The 19655-nt window shown below is 56.3% G+C and overlaps 1 protein-coding gene across 3 annotated transcripts in view; it reads left to right on the top strand.

Moving 5' to 3' along the window:
- Window positions 1–3370: 3370 nt before the first annotated feature.
- Window positions 3371–19655, top strand: part of PHYHD1 (phytanoyl-CoA dioxygenase domain containing 1) — a 135541-nt gene continuing 119256 nt past the window's right edge. The window contains exons 1-3 of one of the 3 annotated variants that reach the window (XM_078641550.1): window positions 3371–3415; window positions 8316–8404; window positions 17060–17218. In XM_078641550.1, the coding sequence (XP_078497676.1) occupies window positions 8363–8404; window positions 17060–17218 (201 nt within the window). In that variant the 5' untranslated portion in view covers window positions 3371–3415; window positions 8316–8362. Of the gene's footprint in view, window positions 3486–3532; window positions 3615–8315; window positions 8405–17059; window positions 17219–19655 lie in introns of those variants that run through there. The other 2 variants (XM_078641551.1, XM_078641549.1) reach the window with 2 other exon arrangements.

The following is a 19655-nucleotide window of genomic DNA, read 5'->3' as shown; positions in this document are numbered from 1 at the left end:
GCTGTTGGTACCGGAATTATTCCAAGTAGCACACACACTGGCTTAAGATGTCTCCTGTTCTGGCAGAGTGACAACCTTACATCTGAGGAAATCTCCCAGAAGTCATTGTAAGCAAAATCCAACATGGCCCAAGTGATCATTATCAGGACAGAGCTCTTCACAAGGTTGCCCTCTCCCAAGTACAAAGGAATTCCAGTGCCTTTTAGAACTGATGCCAACCGGGCATACCGCAGACAAAAAGCATGTGCAATGCAATAGGTTTCGCATTTACGCGAATTTGAACTATTCACATTGTAAATAACAATGCCTTTTCTTTTTGTTTTCATTTTGAAACATGAATGTAAGGCATTGTCATTTACAATGCCAATAGCTTAAACCCGCGTAAATGCGAGACCTATTGCATTGCAAATGCTTGTTAGTCATACCTCTGCTCTTCCAGTCGTCCTGTGAGTAGTAGATCCACTACACCCTAACAATGCTGAGCCAGTAGGAGGCACCGCATAAACTGGAGTATAGAAAGCTTCACTGGCCCCTGATTAAGTGAAGCCATTAATGGAACCCCTTAGCCTTAAAGGTGAAAGTGGCGGCTGGTAACACTCACTGAGAAATATTACTGCTGCACACACGATCGATCTGTGAGAAGAGCAGTGAGTGAAAGAGGAGGCCCAGCAAATGCTGTCACTGGCCCTTTATCACTCTGTAGGTGATAATTAGGCCGACATACAGAATGATAATGGGCCTGATAGCAGTCTGTGCCAGGTCGGGAGGGGCCACAGATCACAGCAGGCGTGTGAGCCGGCCCCTGCTGTGACATTACAAAAGGCGTCGGTGAAAGAATCCTTCACGGACAACGGACAAGAGGCCCCAATTACGGGCAGTCTGTGAAATTTACGGACGGTTGGTCACCCTATTTATTTATTTATTTATTTATGCAATTTTATATAGCGCGGACTTTACCCGAAGGTGTCAGAGCGCTTCACAATAGGAACAGAACTGATGCATGAGAACATTACAAGTGAACAAAATACAAAAGCAAACAATAAGTTACATGGATCAAAAGTGACACTAGTGAGCCAACAAAATACATGAGGTAGCAATCGGTGCATTACAGGAGAAAAAAGTGAAAAGGGTGCAGGTTACAAGAATGTACAAAATACAAGTAGACGTATAATACTGCAATAAAAGGCAGACACTCCATCACAAGAACAAACGTTACGTAGGCAATGGTGGCACTTGTGCAGGTATCTATAACAAACAAATGTGTGAGGTAGCAAACAGTGTGTTACAAAACAAAAGTGACGTGTGCAAGTTACAAAAGGGTACCATACACAGGTATTGGGAGATTACTAAACATTTAAACTACCAGAACACACTTGGGAGGAGGTATCATAGCCCTGGCCAATAGACTTTCCAGTAATGGGAGGTCTTCCTTCAGATGAAGGCAAGGGTGTGAGTTAGACTTGGAGGTGCCTTTGGAGGAGGAGCACTTTAAGGTCCCGTTTGAAGGCCTGGGAGGAGGCAGTGGTCCGGAGCTGAGGCGGGAGTGAGTTCCAGATTCTCACTGCGTTGCTTGAAAAGGATTGGGCCATCGATCTTTCCTTCTTGAAAGTGGGGGGTTCAAGCAGAAGATTCTCCGCATTTCGTGATGGTCTAGAGCCTCCAGAGAGTTTCAGTTTATTCGACAGGTAGCGAGGAGAGGAGGAGTGCAAGGCTTTGTGGGTGATGCAGGCAGTCTTGTAGATGGCTCTAGCCTCGAAGGGAAGCCAGCGGAGGGTGGATAACATTGGTGTGATGTGATCGCTTCTTTTAGCCCCATAGATGAAACGGGCTGCTGAGTGTAGGATCGATTTCAGGGGGGACAGGTGGGATTTGGGGAGGCCAGTAAGGAGAGAATTGCAGTACTCCAGTCTGGAGAGGACCAGCGATTGCACCAGGGTTTTAAGGTCCTGCTCAGGAAAAAAGCGACGAATTCCCCAAAGAAGTCGCAGTTGGTATCGAGCAGACTTTGCAATGGAGTTGATGTGGGAGATTAGATTGAGTTTTTTGTCGAGAATGACACCCAGGGATTTTGCGCTGTCGGCAATGATGGGTTTATTGTTAAGTAGATGCATCTGATCCATCCATGATTGAACCGGGGGAGGAGAGAGTGCGGCGGAGAGGAGGAGGAATTCAGTTTTGGAGGGATTCAGAATCAGTTGATGTGTTGACATCCAGTTATGAATGGAGTCGAGAGTTGAGCTAAGGATAGCGAGATCGTGAGTAGAGGCAACCTTGAGGTAGAGTTGAGTGTCGTCTGCGTAGAGATGATAGTGGATCCCGGATTTACTAAGGAGATTTCCCAGTGGTTCTAATTAGAGGTTGAACAATGTGGGTGCAAGTATAGAGCCTTGAGGAACACCTTGACCCACCGCCACAGGAGAAGAAAGACTGTTCGCTATTTTGATCATTTGGGATCTATCTGAGAGGAAGGAGGCAAACCATTTAAACACAGTGCCCTCCATGCCCATTCTCTGTTGCAGTGTTGAGGAGAGTGTTGTGATTGACAGTGTCAAAGGCTGCAGAGAGGTCCAGGAGAATAAGGAGAACCCTACCCTCTATGACACCGCTCTCTCATTTGATCTTCATGTAGAAAGGTGGCAGGTTGTTGTTTCAATCTTATTCCATCTTTGAAGACATGTTTTGATTTTCTTCCTATAGAAGCGCGAAAATCCGTCGCAGTTTCTCTTCTACTCTCTCGCCTTGACTCCTGCAAGGGGTTGATGGCAGGGGTCAAGAAACAAGCTTTACAACAACTCCAGAATGCTCAGCATGCGGCAGCTTAAACTGCCCAGGAAACCCTCTGCCTCTGCAGCCCTTGAACCCCTGCGCCGGCTCCCGACCCACAACAGAATAACATAACATAACTGCTACCTCTTGTATTTTGTTCGCTCACAATTGTCACTTTTGCCTCATGTAACTTAACGTTTGTTTGTGTATTTTGCTCACTTATAATCTCCTCTTGTATCAGTTCTGTTCCTATTGTGAAGCCTCTGACACCTCCGGGGAAAGTCCACGAAACACAAAAATGCATTAAATAAATAAATAAATAACTAAAAATGACTCCTGCCCTCTCTCCCGCCCCCTCCTGCAGCTGGGATTCCTCCCGACCCCCAGGACTTCCGTGGTTCTTCCCCCCCACCCCCAGTGGTGAACCTCGGTGACGTCAGGCGTTCGTCTGACGCCCCCCCTCTACTGCCCTGACAGACTCTGACCCCCGCCCCTCCCCAAAGAGGCCTCCTCGGTGAAACACTGAGGATAACAAGTTAATGAGTGAGGAGGGAGGGGGGGGGGCGTTATCCGCCCGGCCAGGCTGGCGCTGGGCGGGCTCTAATCTGCTCTGAAGCTCTCTGGGGCTGTAATCCCCGATCTGGAGGAGGTGAGCAGGGCTGCGGCCTCTCTGTGCTGTCCCTCTGCCCTTTCCTTTCAAGGCCTCGGTGCTGCAGGCGGTGAGCAGGGCTGCGGCCTCACTGTACTGTCTCTGCCCTTCCTTTTCAAGGCCTCGGTGCTGAGCAGGGCTGCGGCCTCTCTGTGCTGTCCCTCTGCCCTTCCCTTTCAAGGCCTCGGTGCTGCAGGAGGTGAGCAGGGCTGCGGCCTCTCTGTGCTGTCCCTCTGCCCTTCCCTTTCAAGGCCACGGTGCTGGCGGCCTATCCTACTGTCCTGTCACAGGGATGTGTTACATGCCTGCCTGACCCCTCCTGTCCCTTCCTCAGACCCCTCCTGTCACTGTCCCTTCACAGACCCCTCCTGTCCCTTCCACAGAACCCTCCTGTCCCTTCACAGACCCCTCCTTTCTCTTCCTCAGACCCCTCCTGTCCCTTCACAGACCCCTCATTTCCCTTCCTCAGACCCCTCCTGTCCCTTCACAGACCCCTCCTGTCCCTTCACAGACCCCTCCTTTCCCTTCCTCAGACCCCTCCTGTCCCTTCACAGACCCCTCCTGTCCCTTCCACAGAACCCTCCTGTCCCTTCCACAGACCCTCCTGTCCCTTCACAGACCCCTCCTGTCCCTTCACAGACCCCTCCTGTCCCTTCCACAGACCCCTCCTGTCCCTTCCTCAGACCCCTCCTGTCCCTTCCTCAGACCCCTCCTGTCCCTTCCACAGACCCCTCCTGTCCCTTCACCGACCCCTCCTGTCCCTTCCACAGACCCCTCCTGTCCCTTCCTCAGACCCCTCCTGTCCCTTCCACAGAACCCTCCTGTCCCTTCCACAGACCCTCCTGTCCCTTCCACAGACCCCTCCTGTCCCTTCCTCAGACCCCTCCTGTCCCTTCACAGACCCCTCATTTCCCTTCCTCAGACCCCTCCTGTCCCTTCACAGACCCCTCCTTTCCCTTCCTCAGACCCCTCCTGTCCCTTCCTCAGACCCCTCCTGTCCCTTCACAGACCCCTCCTGTCCCTTCACAGACCCCTTCTGTCCCTTCCACAGAACCCTCCTGTCCCTTCCACAGACCCTCCTGTCCCTTCACAGACCCCTCCTGTCCCTTCACAGACCCCTCCTGTCCCTTCCACAGACCCCTCCTGTCCCTTCCTCAGACCCCTCCTGTCCCTTCCACAGAACCCTCCTGTCCCTTCCACAGACCCTCCTGTCCCTTCACAGACCCCTCCTGTCCCTTCACAGACCCCTCCTGTCCCTTCCACAGACCCCTCCTGTCCCTTCCTCAGACCCCTCCTGTCCCTTCCTCAGACCCCTCCTGTCCCTTCCACAGACCCCTCCTGTCCCTTCACCGACCCCTCCTGTCCCTTCCACAGACCCCTCCTGTCCCTTCCTCAGACCCCTCCTGTCCCTTCCACAGAACCCTCCTGTCCCTTCCACAGACCCTCCTGTCCCTTCCACAGACCCTCCTGTCCCTTCCTCAGACCCCTCCTGTCCCTTCACAGACCCCTCCTGTCCCTTCCACAGAACCCTCCTGTCCCTTCCACAGACCCCTCCTTTCCCTGCCTCTGACCCCTCCTGTCCCTTCACAGACCCCTCCTTTCCCTTCCTCAGACCCCTCCTGTCCCTTCCTCAGACCCCTCCTGTCCCTTCACAGACCCCTCCTTTCCCTTCCTCAGACCCCTCCTGTCCCTTCACAGACCCCTCCTGTCCCTTCCACAGAACCCTACTGTCCCTTCCACAGACCCTCCTGTCCCTTCACAGACCCCTCCTGTCCCTTCACAGACCCCTCCTGTCCCTTCCACAGACCCCTCCTGTCCCTTCCTCAGACCCCTCCTGTCCCTTCCTCAGACCCCTCCTGTCCCTTCCACAGACCCCTCCTGTCCCTTCACCGACCCCTCCTGTCCCTTCCACAGACCCCTACTGTCCCTTCCACAGAACCCTCCTGTCCCTTCCACAGACCCTCCTGTCCCTTCCACAGACCCCTCCTGTCCCTTCCTCAGACCCCTCCTGTCCCTTCCTCAGACCCCTCCTGTCCCTTCCACAGACCCCTCCTGTCCCTTCACCGACCCCTCCTGTCCCTTCCACAGACCCCTCCTGTCCCTTCACAGACCCCTCCTGTCCCTTCCACAGACCCCTCCTGTCCCTTCCTCAGACCCCTCCTGTCCCTTCCTCAGACCCCTCCTGTCCCTTCCACAGACCCCTCCTGTCCCTTCACCGACCCCTCCTGTCCCTTCCACAGACCCCTCCTATCCCTTCCTCAGACCCCTCCTGTCCCTTCCACAGAACCCTCCTGTCCCTTCCACAGACCCTCCTGTCCCTTCCACAGACCCCTCCTGTCCCTTCCTCAGACCCCTCCTGTCCCTTCCACAGAACCCTCCTGTCCCTTCCACAGACCCTCCTGTCCCTTCACAGACCCCTCCTGTCCCTTCACAGACCCCTCCTGTCCCTTCCACAGACCCCTCCTGTCCCTTCCTCAGACCCCTCCTGTCCCTTCCTCAGACCCCTCCTGTCCCTTCCACAGACCCCTCCTGTCCCTTCACCGACCCCTCCTGTCCCTTCCACAGACCCCTCCTGTCCCTTCCTCAGACCCCTCCTGTCCCTTCCACAGAACCCTCCTGTCCCTTCCACAGACCCTCCTGTCCCTTCCACAGACCCCTCTTGTCCCTTCCTCAGACCCCTCCTGTCCCTTCACAGACCCCTCCTGTCCCTTCCACAGAACCCTCCTGTCCCTTCCACAGACCCCTCCTTTCCCTTCCTCAGACCCCTCCTGTCCCTTCACAGACCCCTCCTTTCCCTTCCTCAGACCCCTCCTGTCCCTTCCTCAGACCCCTCCTGTCCCTTCCACAGACCCCTCCTGTCCCTTCACCGACCCCTCCTGTCCCTTCCACAGACCCCTCCTGTCCCTTCCTCAGACCCCTCCTGTCCCTTCCACATAACCCTCCTGTCCCTTCCACAGACCCTCCTGTCCCTTCCACAGACCCCTCCTGTCCCTTCCTCAGACCCCTCCTGTCCCTTCCACAGAACCCTCCTGTCCCTTCCACAGACCCCTCCTTTCCCTTCCTCAGACCCCTCCTGTCCCTTCACAGACCCCTCCTTTCCCTTCCTCAGACCCCTCCTGTCCCTTCCTCAGACCCCTCCTGTCCCTTCACAGACCCCTCCTTTCCCTTCCTCAGACCCCTCCTGCCCCTTCACAGACCCCTCCTGTCCCTTCCACAGAACCCTCCTGTCCCTTCCACAGACCCTCCTGTCCCTTCACAGACCCCTCCTGTCCCTTCACAGACCCCTCCTGTCCCTTCCACAGACCCCTCCTGTCCCTTCCTCAGACCCCTCCTGTCCCTTCCTCAGACCCCTCCTGTCCCTTCCACAGACCCCTCCCGTCCCTTCACCGACCCCTCCTGTCCCTTCCACAGACCCCTCCTGTCCCTTCCACAGAACCCTCCTGTCCCTTCCACTGACCCCTCCTGTCCCTTCCTCAGACCCCTCCTGTCCCTTCACAGACCCCTCCTGTCCCTTCCACAGACCCTCCTGTCCCTTCCACAGACCCCTCCTGTCCCTTCCTCAGACCCCTCCTGTCCCTTCACAGACCCCTCCTGTCCCTTCACAGACCCTCCTGTCCCTTCCACAGACCCCTCCTGTCCCTTCCTCAGACCCCTCCTGTCCCTTCCTCAGACCCCTCCTGTCCCTGTCCCTTCCACAGACCCCTCCTGTCCCTTCCTCAGACCCCTCCTGTCCCTGACCCTTCCACAGACCCCTCCTGTCCCTTCACAGACCCTCCTGTCCCTTCCACAGACCCCTCCTGTCCCTTCCTCAGACCCCTCCTGTCCCTTCCTCAGACCCCTCCTGTCCCTGTCCCTTCCACAGAACCCTCCTGTCCCTCCCACAGACCCCTCCTGTCCCTTCACAGACCCTCCTGTCCCTTCACAGACCCCTCCTGTCCCTTCACAGACCCCTCCTGTCCCTTCCACAGGCCCTCCTGTCCCTTCCACAGACCCTCCTGTCCCTTCCTCAGACCCCTCCTGTCCCTTCCTCAGACCCCTCCTGTCCCTGTCCCTTCCACAGAACCCTCCTGTCCCTTCCACAGACCCTCCTGTCCCTTCACAGACTCCTCCTGTCCCTTCACAGACCCCTCCTGTCCCTTCCACAGACCCTCCTGTCCCTTCCTCAGACCCCTCCTGTCCCTTCCTCAGACTCCTCCTGTCCCTGTCCCTTCCACAGACCCCTCCTGTCCCTTCACAGACCCTCCTGTCCCTTCACAGACCCCTCCTGTCCCTTCACAGGCCCCTCCTGTCCCTTCCACAGACCCCTCCTGTCCCTTCCACAGACCCTCCTGTCCCTTCCACAGACCCCTCCTGTCCCTTTCACAGACCCCTCCTGTCCCTGTCCCTTCCACAGACCCCTCCTGTCCCTTCCACAGACCCCTCCTGTCCCTTCCACAGACCCCTCCTCTCCCTGCCCCTTCCACAGACCCCTCCTGTCCCTTCCACAGACCCTCCTGTCCCTTCCCCACCCCCTCCTGTCCCTTCCACAGACCCCTCCTGTCCCTTCACAGACCCCTCCTGTCCCTTCCACAGACCCCTCCTGTCCCTTCCACAGACCCTCCTGTCCCTTCCCCACCCCCTCCTGTCCCTTCCACAGACCCTCCTGTCCCTTCCCCACCCCCTCCTGTCCCTTCCACAGACCCCTCCTGTCCCTTCACAGACCCCTCCTGTCCCTTCCACAGACCCTCCTGTCCCTTCCCCACCCCCTCCTGTCCCTTCCACAGACCCCTCCTGTCCCTTCACAGACCCCTCCTGTCCCTTCCACAGACCCCTCCCGTCCCTTCACAGACCCCTCCCGTCCCTTCACAGACCCCTCCTGTCCATCTCAGTGTGTGACTCTTTCTTGTCTTTGGGTCCCCAGCACGCGAGGATAGCGCCGTGAGTCAGAGGAGAAGCCGGGATTCCAAAATGCGACTCACAGCGCCAATCACAGGGGCCCAGACCAGGACGGTAAGAGGCGCACATGTCAGGGGCCCTGGGCTGAGGCGGGGGTGCTGGGGCGGAGGCTGTAGGTGTGATCTGGCAGCAGGGCTGAGGCTGTAGGTGTGATCTGGCAGCAGTGCTGGGGCTGTAGGTGAGATCTGGCAGCAGTGCTGTGGCTGTAGGTGTGAGCTGGCAGCATGTGTCAGGCTGTAGGTGTGATCTGGCAGCAGGGCTGAGGCTGTAGGTGTGATCTGGCAGCAGTGCTGAGGCTGTAGGTGTGATCTGGCAGCAGTGCTGTGGCTGTAGGTGTGAGCTGGAAGCAGGGCTGAGGCTGTAGGTGTGATCTGGCAGCAGTGCTGGGGCTGTAGGTGTGATCTGGCAGCAGTGCTGTGGCTGTAGCTGTGATCTGGCAGCAGTGCTGAGGCTGTAGGTGTGAGCTGGCAGCAGTGCTGAGGCTGTAGGTGTGATCTGGCAGCAGTGCTGGGGCTGTAGGTGTGATCTGGCAGCATGTGTGAGGCTGTAGGTGTGATCTGGCAGCAGTGCTGGGGCTGTAGGTGTGATCTGGCAGCATGTGTGAGGCTGTAGGTGTGATCTGGCAGCAGTGCTGGGGCTGTAGGTGTGATGTGGCAGCAGGGCTGAGGCTGTAGGTGTGATCTGGGAGCAGGGCTGAGGCTGTAGGTGTGATCTGGCAGCAGTGCTGGGGCTGTAGGTGTGATCTGGCAGCAGTGCTGGGGCTGTAGGTGTGATCTGGGAGCAGGGCTGAGGCTGTAGGTGTGATCTGGCAGCAGGGCTGTGGCTGTAGGTGTGATCTGGCAGCAGGGCTGAGGCTGTAGGTGTGATCTGGCAGCAGGGCTGAGGCTGTAGGTGTGATCTGGGAGCAGGGCTGAGGCTGTGGGTGTGATCTGGCAGCATGTGTTAGGCTGTAGGTGTGATCTGGCAGCATGTGTGAGGCTGTAGGTGTGATCTGGCAGCATTGCTGGGGCTGTAGGTGTGATCTGGCAGCATTGCTGGGGCTGTAGGTGTGATCTGACAGCAGTGCTGAGGCTGTAGGTGTGATCTGGCAGCAGGGCTGAGGCTGTAGCTGTGATGTGGCAGCATGTGTGAGGCTGTAGGTGTGGTCTGGCAGCAGTGCTGGGGCTGTAGGTGTGATCTGGCAGCAGTGCTGGGGCTGTAGGTGTGATCTGGGAGCAGTGCTGGGGCTGTAGGTGTGATCTGGCAGCAGTGCTGGGGCTGTAGGTGTGATCTGGCAGCATTTGTGAGGCTGTAGGTGTGATCTGGCAGCATGTGTGAGGCTGTAGGTGTGATCTGGCAGCATGTGTGAGGCTGTATGTGTGATCTGGCAGCAGTGCTGGGGCTGTAGGTGTGATCTGGCAGCAGTGCTGGGGCTGTAGGTGTGATCTGGCAGCAGTGCTGGGGCTGTAGGTGTGATCTGGCAGCAGTGCTGGGGCTGTAGGTGTGATCTGGCAGCATTTGTGAGGCTGTAGGTGTGATGTGGCAGCATGTGTGAGGCTGTAGGTGTGATCTGGCAGCAGTGCTGGGGCTGTAGGTGTGATCTGGCAGCAGTGCTGGGGCTGTAGGTGTGATCTGGGAGCAGTGCTGGGGCTGTAGGTGTGATCTGGCAGCAGTGCTGGGGCTGTAGGTGTGATCTGGCAGCATTTGTGAGGCTGTAGGTGTGATCTGGCAGCATGTGTGAGGCTGTAGGTGTGATCTGGCAGCAGGGCTGTGGCTGTAGGTGTGATCTGGCAGCAATGCTGGGGCTGTAGGCGTGATCTGGCAGCACTGCTGGGGCTGTAGGTGTGATCTGGCAGCAGGTGTGAGGCTGTAGGTGTGATCTGGCAGCATGTGTTAGGCTGTAGGTGTGATCTGGCAGCATGTGTGAGGCTGTAGGTGTGATCTGGCAGCAGTGCTGAGGCTGTAGGTGTGAGCTGGCAGCATGTGTGAGGCTGTAGGTGTGATCTGGCAGCAGTGCTGAGGCTGTAGGTGTGATCTGGCAGCAGGGCTGAGGCTGTAGGTGTGATCTGGGAGCAGGGCTGAGGCTGTAGGTGTGATCTGGCAGCATGTGTGAGGCTGTAGGTGTGATCTGGGAGCAGGGCTGAGGCTGTAGCTGTGATGTGGCAGCATGTGTGAGGCTGTAGGTGTGATCTGGCAGCAGGGCTGAGGCTGTAGCTGTGATCTGGCAGCAGGGCTGAGGCTGTAGGTGTGATCTGGCAGCAGGGCTGAGGCTGTAGGTGTGATCTGGGAGCAGGGCTGAGGCTGTAGGTGTGCTCTGGCAGCATGTGTGAGGCTGTAGGTGTGATCTGGCAGCAGGGCTGTGGCTGTAGGTGTGATCTGGCAGCAATGCTGGGGCTGTAGGCGTGATCTGGCAGCAGTGCTGGGGCTGTAGGTGTGATCTGGCAGCAGTGCTGAGGCTGTAGGTGTGATCTGGCAGCAGGGCTGAGGCTGTAGGTGTGATCTGGCAGCAGTGCTGTGGCTTTAGGTGTGATCTGGCAGCAATGCTGGGGCTGTAGGTGTGATCTGGGAGCAGTGCTGGGGCTGTAGGTGTGATCTGGCAGCATGTGTGAAGCTGTAGGTGTGAGCTGGCAGCATGTGTGAGGCTGTAGGTGTGAGCTGGCAGCAGGGCTGGGGCTGTAGGTGTGATCTGGCAGCAGTGCTGGGGCTGTAGGTGTGATCTGGCAGCAGGGCTGTGGCTGTAGGTGTGATCTGGCAGCAATGCTGGGGCTGTAGGCGTGATCTGGCAGCAGTGCTGGGGCTGTAGGTGTGATCTGGCAGCAGTGCTGAGGCTGTAGGTGTGCTCTGGCAGCATGTGCGAGGCTGTAGGTGTGATCTGACAGCAGTGCTGGGGCTGTAGCTGTGATCTGGCAGCATGAGTGAGGCTGTAGCTGTGATGTGGCAGCATGTGTGAGGCTGTAGGTGTGATCTGGCAGCAGTGCTGGGGCTGTAGGTGTGATCTGGCAGCAGTGCTGGGGCTGTAGGTGTGATCTGGGAGCAGTGCTGGGGCTGTAGGTGTGATCTGGCAGCAGTGCTGGGGCTGTAGGTGTGATCTGGCAGCATGTGTGAGGCTGTAGGTGTGATCTGGCAGCATGTGTGAGGCTGTAGGTGTGATCTGGCAGCATGTGTGAGGCTGTAGGTGTGATCTGGCAGCAGGGCTGTGGCTGTAGCTGTGATGTGGCAGCATGTGTGAGGCTGTAGGTGTGATCTGGCAGCAGTGCTGGGGCTGTAGGTGTGATCTGGCAGCAGTGCTGGGGCTGTAGGTGTGATCTGGCAGCAGTGCTGGGGCTGTAGGTGTGATCTGGCAGCAGTGCTGGGGCTGTAGGTATGATCTGGCAGCAGTGCTGGGGCTGTAGGTGTGATCTGGCAGCAGTGCTGGGGCTGTAGGTGTGATCTGGCAGCAGGGCTGTGGCTGTAGGTGTGATCTGGCAGCAATGCTGGGGCTGTAGGCGTGATCTGGCAGCAGTGCTGGGGCTGTAGGTGTGATCTGGCAGCAGTGCTGAGGCTGTAGGTGTGATCTGGCAGCAGTGCTGAGGCTGTAGGTGTGATCTGGGAGCAGGGCTGAGGCTGTAGGTGTGAGCTGGCAGCAGGGCTGGGGCTGTAGGTGTGATCTGGCAGCAGGGCTGAGGCTGTAGTGTGAGCTGGCAGCAGGGCTGAGGCTGTAGGTGTGAGCTGGCAGCATGTGTGAGGCTGTAGGTGTGATCTGGCAGCATGTGCGAGGCTGTAGGTGTGATCTGGCAGCATGTGTGAGGCTGTAGCTGTGATCTGGCAGCAGGGCTGAGGCTGTAGCTGTGATGTGGCAGCAGTGCTGGGGCTGTAGGTGTGATCTGGCAGCAGTGCTGGGGCTGTAGGCGTGATCTGGCAGCAGTGCTGGGGCTGTAGGTGTGATCTGGCAGCAGTGCTGAGGCTGTAGGTGTGCTCTGGCAGCATGTGCGAGGCTGTAGGTGTGATCTGGCAGCATGTGTGAGACTGTAGCTGTGATCTGGCAGCAGGGCTGGGGCTGTAGGTGTGATCTGGCAGCAGGGCTGAGGCTGTAGGTGTGATCTGGCAGCAGTGCTGGGGCTGTAGGTGTGATCTGGCAGCACTGCTGGGGCTGTAGGTGTGATCTGGCAGCAGGTGTGAGGCTGTAGGTGTGATCTGGCGGCAGTGCTGTGGCTGTAGGTGTGATCTGGCAGCAGGGCTGAGGCTGTAGGTGTGATCTGGCAGCAGGGCTGAGGCTGTAGGTGTGATCTGGCAGCATGTGTGAGGCTGTAGGTGTGATCTGGCAGCAGTGCTGAGGCTGTAGGTGTGATCTGGCAGCAGTGCTGAGGCTGTAGGTGTGATCTGGCAGCAGTGCTGGGGCTGTAGGTGTGAGCTCACAGTAGTGCTGCGGCTGTAGGTGTGATCTGGCAGCAGTGCTGTGGCTGTAGGTGTGATCTGGCAGCAGGGCTGACGCTGTAGGTGTGATCTGGCAGCAGTGCTGGGGCTGTAGGTGTGATCTGGCAGCAGTGCTGGGGCTGTAGGTGTGATCTGGCAGCAGTGCTGGGGTTGTAGGTGTGATCTGGCAGCAGTGCTGAGGCTGTAGGTGTGATCTGGCAGCAGTGCTGAGGCTGTAGGTGTGATGTGGCAGCAGGGCTGAGGTTGTAGGTGTGATCTGGCAGCAGGGCTGACGCTGTAGGTGTGATCTGGCAGCATGTGTGAGGCTGTAGGTGTGATCTGGCAGCATGTGCGAGGCTGTAGGTGTGATCTGGCAGCATGTGTGAGGCTGTAGGTGTGATCTGGCAGCATGTGTGAGGCTGTAGGTTTGATCTGGCAGCAGGGCTGAGGCTGTAGGTGTGATCTGGCAGCATGTGTGAGGCTGTAGGTGTGATCTGGCAGCAGGGCTGAGGCTGTAGGTGTGATCTGGCAGCATGTGTGAGGCTGTAGGTGTGATCTGGCAGCAGTGCTGAAGCTGTAGGTGTGAGCTGGCAGCAGTGCTGAGGCTGTAGGTGTGAGCTGGCAGCATTGCTGGGGTTGTAGGTGTGATCTGGCAGCATGTGTGAGGCTGTAGGTGTGATCTGGCAGCAGTGCTGGGGCTGTAGGTGTGATCTGGCAGCAGTGCTGTGACTCTAGGTGTGATCTGGCAGCATGTGTGAGGCTGTAGGTGTGATCTGGCAGCAGTGCTGGGGCTGTAGGTGTGAGCTGGCAGCATTGCTGGGGTTGTAGGTGTGATCTGGCAGCATGTGTGAGGCTGTAGGTGTGATCTGGCAGCAGTGCTGGGGCTGTAGGTGTGATCTGGCAGCAGTGCTGTGACTCTAGGTGTGATCTGGCAGCATGTGTGAGGCTGTAGGTGTGATCTGACAGCAGTGCTGTGACTCTAGGTGTGATCTGGCAGCATGTGTGAGGCTGTAGGTGTGATCTGGCAGCATGTGTTAGGCTGTAGGTGTGATCTGGCAGCATGTGTGAGGCTGTAGGTGTGATCTGGCAGCATGTGTGAGGCTGTAGGTGTGATCTGGCAGCAGGGCTGAAGATGTAGGTGTGATCTGGCAGCAGGGCTGAGGCTGTAGGTGTGATCTGGGAGCAGGGCTGAGGCTGTAGGTGTGATTTGGCAGCATGTGCGAGGCTGTAGGTGTGATGTGGCAGCAGGGCTGAGGCTGTAGGTGTGATCTGGGAGCAGGGCTGAGGCTGTAGGTGTGATCTGGCAGCATGTGTGAGGCTGTAGGTGTGATCTGGCAGCATGTGCGAGGCTGTAGGTGTGATCTGGCAGCATGTGTGAGGCTGTAGGTGTGATCTGGCAGCATGTGTGAGGCTGTAGGTGTGATCTGGCAGCATGGGCGAGGCTGTAGGTGTGATCTGGCAGCATGTGCGAGGCTGTAGGTGTGATCTGGCAGCGTGTGTGAGGCTGTAGGTGTGATCTGGCAGCATGTGTGAGGCTGTAGGTTTGATCTGGCAGCAGGGCTGAGGCTGTAGGTGTGATCTGGCAGCATGTGTGAGGCTGTAGGTGTGATCTGGCAGCAGGGCTGAGGCTGTAGGTGTGATCTGGCAGCATGTGTGAGGCTGTAGGTGTGATCTGGCAGCATGTGCGAGGCTGTAGGTGTGATCTGGCAGCATGTGCGAGGCTGTAGGTGTGATCTGGCAGCATGTGTGAGGCTGTAGGTGTGATCTGGCAGCATGTGTGAGGCTGTAGGTGTGATCTGGCAGCAGTGCTGAGGCTGTAGGTGTGATCTGGCAGCAGTGCTGAGGCTGTAGGTGTGATGTGGCAGCAGGGCTGAGGTTGTAGGTGTGATCTGGCAGCAGGGCTGACGCTGTAGGTGTGATCTGGCAGCATGTGTGAGGCTGTAGGTGTGATCTGGCAGCATGTGTGAGGCTGTAGGTGTGATCTGGCAGCATGTGCGAGGCTGTAGGTGTGATCTGGCAGCATGTGTGAGGCTGTAGGTGTGATCTGGCAGCATGTGTGAGGCTGTAGGTTTGATCTGGCAGCAGGGCTGAGGCTGCAGGTGTGATCTGGCAGCATGTGTGAGGCTGTAGGTGTGATCTGGCAGCAGGGCTGAGGCTGTAGGTGTGATCTGGCAGCATGTGTGAGGCTGTAGGTGTGATCTGGCAGCAGTGCTGAGGCTGTAGGTGTGATCTGGCAGCATTGCTGAAGCTGTAGGTGTGAGCTGGCAGCAGTGCTGAGGCTGTAGGTGTGAGCTGGCAGCAGTGCTGAGGCTGTAGGTGTGATCTGGCAGCAGTGCTGAAGCTGTAGGTGTGAGCTGGCAGCAGTGCTGAGGCTGTAGGTGTGAGCTGGCAGCATTGCTGGGGTTGTAGGTGTGATCTGGCAGCATGTGTGAGGCTGTAGGTGTGATCTGGCAGCAGTGCTGGGGCTGTAGGTGTGATCTGGCAGCAGTGCTGTGACTCTAGGTGTGATCTGGCAGCATGTGTGAGGCTGTAGGTGTGATCTGGCAGCAGTGCTGGGGCTGTAGGTGTGAGCTGGCAGCATTGCTGGGGTTGTAGGTGTGATCTGGCAGCATGTGTGAGGCTGTAGGTGTGATCTGGCAGCATGTGTGAGGCTGTAGGTGTGATCTGGCAGCAGTGCTGGGGCTGTAGGTGTGATCTGGCAGCAGTGCTGTGACTCTAGGTGTGATCTGGCAGCATGTGTGAGGCTGTAGGTGTGATCTGGCAGCAGTGCTGTGACTCTAGGTGTGATCTGGCAGCATGTGTGAGGCTGTAGGTGTGATCTGGCAGCATGTGTTAGGCTGTAGGTGTGATCTGGCAGCATGTGTGAGGCTGTAGGTGTGATCTGGCAGCATGTGTGAGGCTGTAGGTGTGATCTGGCAGCAGGGCTGAAGATGTAGGTGTGATCTGGCAGCAGGGCTGAGGCTGTAGGTGTGATCTGGGAGCAGGGCTGAGGCTGTAGGTGTGATCTGGCAGCATGTGTGAGGCTGTAGGTGTGATCTGGCAGCAGTGCTGGGGCTGTAGGTGTGATCTGGGAGCAGGGCTGAGGCTGTAGGTGTGATTTGGCAGCATGTGTGAGGCTGTAGGTGTGATGTGGCAGCAGGGCTGAGGCTGTAGGTGTGATCTGGGAGCAGGGCTGAGGCTGTAGGTGTGATCTGGCAGCATGTGCGAGGCTGTAGGTGTGATCTGGCAGCATGTGCGAGGCTGTAGGTGTGATCTGGCAGCATGTGTGAGGCTGTAGGTGTGATCTGGCAGCATGGGCGAGGCTGTAGGTGTGATCTGGCAGCATGTGTGAGGCTGTAGGTGTGATCTGGCAGCATGTGTGAGGCTGTAGGTGTGATCTGGCAGCATGTGTGAGGCTGTAGGTGTGATCTGGCAGCATGTGCGAGGGTGTAGGTGTGATCTGGCAGCAGTGCTGGGGCTGTAGGTATGATCTGGCAGCAGGGCTGAGGCTGTAGGTGTGATCTGGCAGCAGGGCTGGGGCTGTAGGTGTGAGCTGGCAGCAGTGCTGTGGCTGTAGGTCTTATGTGGCAGCAAGGCTGAGGCTGTAGGTGTGATCTGGGAGCAGGGCTGAGGCTGTAGGTGTGAGCTGGCAGCAGGGCTGAGGCTGTAGGTGTGATCTGGCAGCAGGGCTGACGCTGTAGGTGTGAGCTGGCAGCATGTGTGAGGCTGTAGGTGTGAGCTGGCAGCATGTGTGAAGCTGTAGGTGTGAGCTGGCAGCATGTGTGAGGCTGTAGGTGTGAGCTGGCAGCAGGGCTGGGGCTGTAGGTGTGAGCTGGCAGCAGGGCTGAGGCTGTAGGTGTGATCTGGCAGCAGGGCTGAGGCTGTAGGTGTGATCTGGCAGCAGGGCTGAGGCTGTAGGTGTGATCTGGCAGCATGTGTGAGGCTGTAGGTGTGAGCTGGCAGCATGTGTGAGGCTGTAGGTGTGAGCTGGCAGCATGTGTGAGGCTGTAGGTGTGAGCTGGCAGCAGGGCTGGGGCTGTAGGTGTGAGCTGGCAGCAGGGCTGAGGCTGTAGGTGTGATCTGGCAGCAGGGCTGAGGCTGTAGGTGTGATCTGGCAGCAGGGCTGAGGCTGTAGGTGTGATCTGGCAGCATGTGTGAGGCTGTAGGTGTGATCTGGCAGCATGTGTGAGGCTGTAGGTGTGAGCTGGCAGCATGTGTGAGGCTGTAGGTGTGAGCTGGCAGTATGTGTGAGGGCGCAGGTCTTCGACACCCTTTGCTGTGATACTCTTACTGTAGACTTGCTTCCTTTAGGACTCAGTGGACGCTGTTGTTAACATTGCACTGTTGTTCCTCTTGTAGTTCCAGGAGGATGGCTTCTTGGTACTGGAAGGGGTAGTCTCACCGGAGCAGTGTGACGCCATGATGGACTCTATGAGGGGCATTGTGGCCCAGATGGACGTGCCCCTGCACTGCCGGACAGAGTTCTCCACCCAGGAAGAGGAGCAGCTGCAGGGCCAGGTAGGGGCCACACTGTGGGGCAGAGGGAGGGGCAAGGTACCACAAAGGTGCTGGGTGGTGGGTGAGATGCCTACGACCTCTATCACTGTGCAAATGTCTCTTCTCTTTCCTTCCCGCGCTTTCCTTGCTGGTGACAGATGCAGGTAAGGGTGTAGTTGCTGCTTCACTGTGTAAACTGCTGCATGTGCTATTAGTGCAGAGAGCGAGTTGTCGTACACTGGTAGGGCTTGGGTCCATCGGACTGCTGGCCGCAGGCGTGCTACAGTTGGGCTGGTGGAGACTGTTGACTCTTTCTGTGTTTACTTGCAGTAGTATTGATGGGTCCTTGTTGGGTGCAGCCGTGGTGGTACTGGTGTAAATCCCTGGGATGGGCCTGCATACATTGCTCGCTCTCAGAGGGTTGGTGGCGGGGACTATTGACTCATTGGCACCGTCTGCTCCCTGCCAGGGGAACGAATTGTGGGACTTTCCAGTGTTCTAATAAGCTTCCAGTCCCTCTCTTTCATACCTAAACTGACTTACAGTCATTAGACTCTACTTTAAAATTGCCATCCATTTCGGAGTTCATGCCGGGTTTTGTGGAAGCCAGTCTGCTCATGCGGGAAACTCCATTACCTATAATTCCCTGTTCACTGCTTTGTCTCCACCCCTGTAGGCCAAGGATGGGTGGAGGAATGTAGCTCACCTGTGGCTGGCTGCTGCTAGCCTGCTCACACCTGATGCGCATGAGTAATGCGAGCTCTTTTAAGCCCCAACTCCCTTCAGGCCAAGGTTGGTCTTTGTAGCTGTGTTCCGGTGAGACTGACCCTTGTTTCCTGAGCCTTTGATACCCTTGTTTCCTGAGCTTTTGAAATCCTTGTTTCCTGAGCTTTTGATATCTTTGTTTCCTGAGCTTTTGATATCCTGGTTTCCTGAGCTTTTGATATCCTTGTTTCCTGAGCATTTGAAATCCTTGTTTCCTGAGCTTTTCATATCCTGGTTTCCTGAGCCTTTGATATCCTGGTTTCCTGAGCTTTCAATATCCTTGTTTCCTGAGCTTTTGATATCTTTGTTTCCTGAGCTTTTGAAATCCTTGTTTCCTGAGCTTTTGATATCTTTGTTTCCTGAGCTTTTGATATACTTGTTTCCTGAGCTTTTGATATCTTTGTTTCCTGAGCTTTTGAAATCCTTGTTTCCTGAGCTTTTGATATCTTTGTTTCCTGAGCTTTTGATATACTTGTTTCCTGAGCTTTTGATATACTTGTTTCCTGAGCTTTTGATATCCTGGTTTCCTGAGCTTTTGATATCCTTGTTTCCTGAGCTTTCGATATCCTTGTTTCCTGAGCTTTTGATATCTTTGTTTCCTGAGCTTTCGATATCCTTGTTTCCTGAGCTTTCGATATCCTTGTTTCCTGAGCTTTTGAAATCCTTGTTTCCTGAGCTTTTGATATCTTTGTTTCCTGAGCTTTTGATATACTTGTTTCCTGAGCTTTTGATATACTTGTTTCCTGAGCTTTTGATATCCTGGTTTCCTGAGCTTTTGATATCCTTGTTTCCTGAGCTTTCGATATCCTTGTTTCCTGAGCTTTTGATATCTTTGTTTCCTGAGCTTTCGATATCCTTGTTTCCTGAGCTTTCGATATCCTTGTTTCCTGAGCTTTTGATATCCTTGTTTCCTGAGCTTTTGATATCTTTGTTTCCTGAGCTTTTGATATCCTTGTTTCCTGAGCTTTCGATATCCTTGTTTCCTGAGCTTTCGATATCCTTGTTTCCTGAGCTTTTGAAATCCTTGTTTCCTGAGCTTTCGATATCCTTGTTTCCTGAGCTTTTGATATCCTTGTTTCCTGAGCTTTTGATATCTTTGTTTCCTGAGCTTTTGATATCCTTGTTTCCTGAGCTTTCGATATCCTTGTTTCCTGAGCTTTTGAAATCCTTGTTTCCTGAGCCTTTGATATCCTTGTTTCCTGAGCTTTTGATATCTTTGTTTCCTGAGCTTTTGATATCTTTGTTTCCTGAGTGTTGGACACGGCCTTGTGGCGTGGCCCGACCCCTCCCGCCTGGCGGGCCCAGGACGACCTCGGCCCTCCATCGACCTGCTGTCACCCCTCCGGACGTGACCATTCACGAAACCTCCACGAGGGCAGCCCCTGGCAACCTACGGCTCTCCCCCTTCCTAGTATTCCGGCGGACCATGCTCGCCAACGCTGCCGGTCTGGCGGCCCTGCCAGGCCACCATCGCCGGGCCGACGCCATCTTGGGCCCATCACGTCCCGAGCACGTGGCCGCAGCCGCCCTGGCCCGGCCCCAGCGAAGCCCCGACATCGAGGCACCAAGATCCTCCCAGGTGGTAGAGTGGCCACTTGGCGGATCCCGGAGGAGGGGGGTTTGTACATGTACATGTATTTATATAGCGCAAATCACCGACACGGTATCTAAGCGCTTGCTTAGGGAACCCGTC

Source organism: Lissotriton helveticus, chromosome 5_1, assembly GCF_964261635.1.
Source record: "Lissotriton helveticus chromosome 5_1, aLisHel1.1, whole genome shotgun sequence".
Classification (NCBI taxonomy): Eukaryota; Metazoa; Chordata; class Amphibia; order Caudata; family Salamandridae; genus Lissotriton; species Lissotriton helveticus.
The sequence above is the reverse complement of the archived record's forward strand: the minus strand, read 5'-3'. Positions and strand labels throughout refer to the sequence as shown.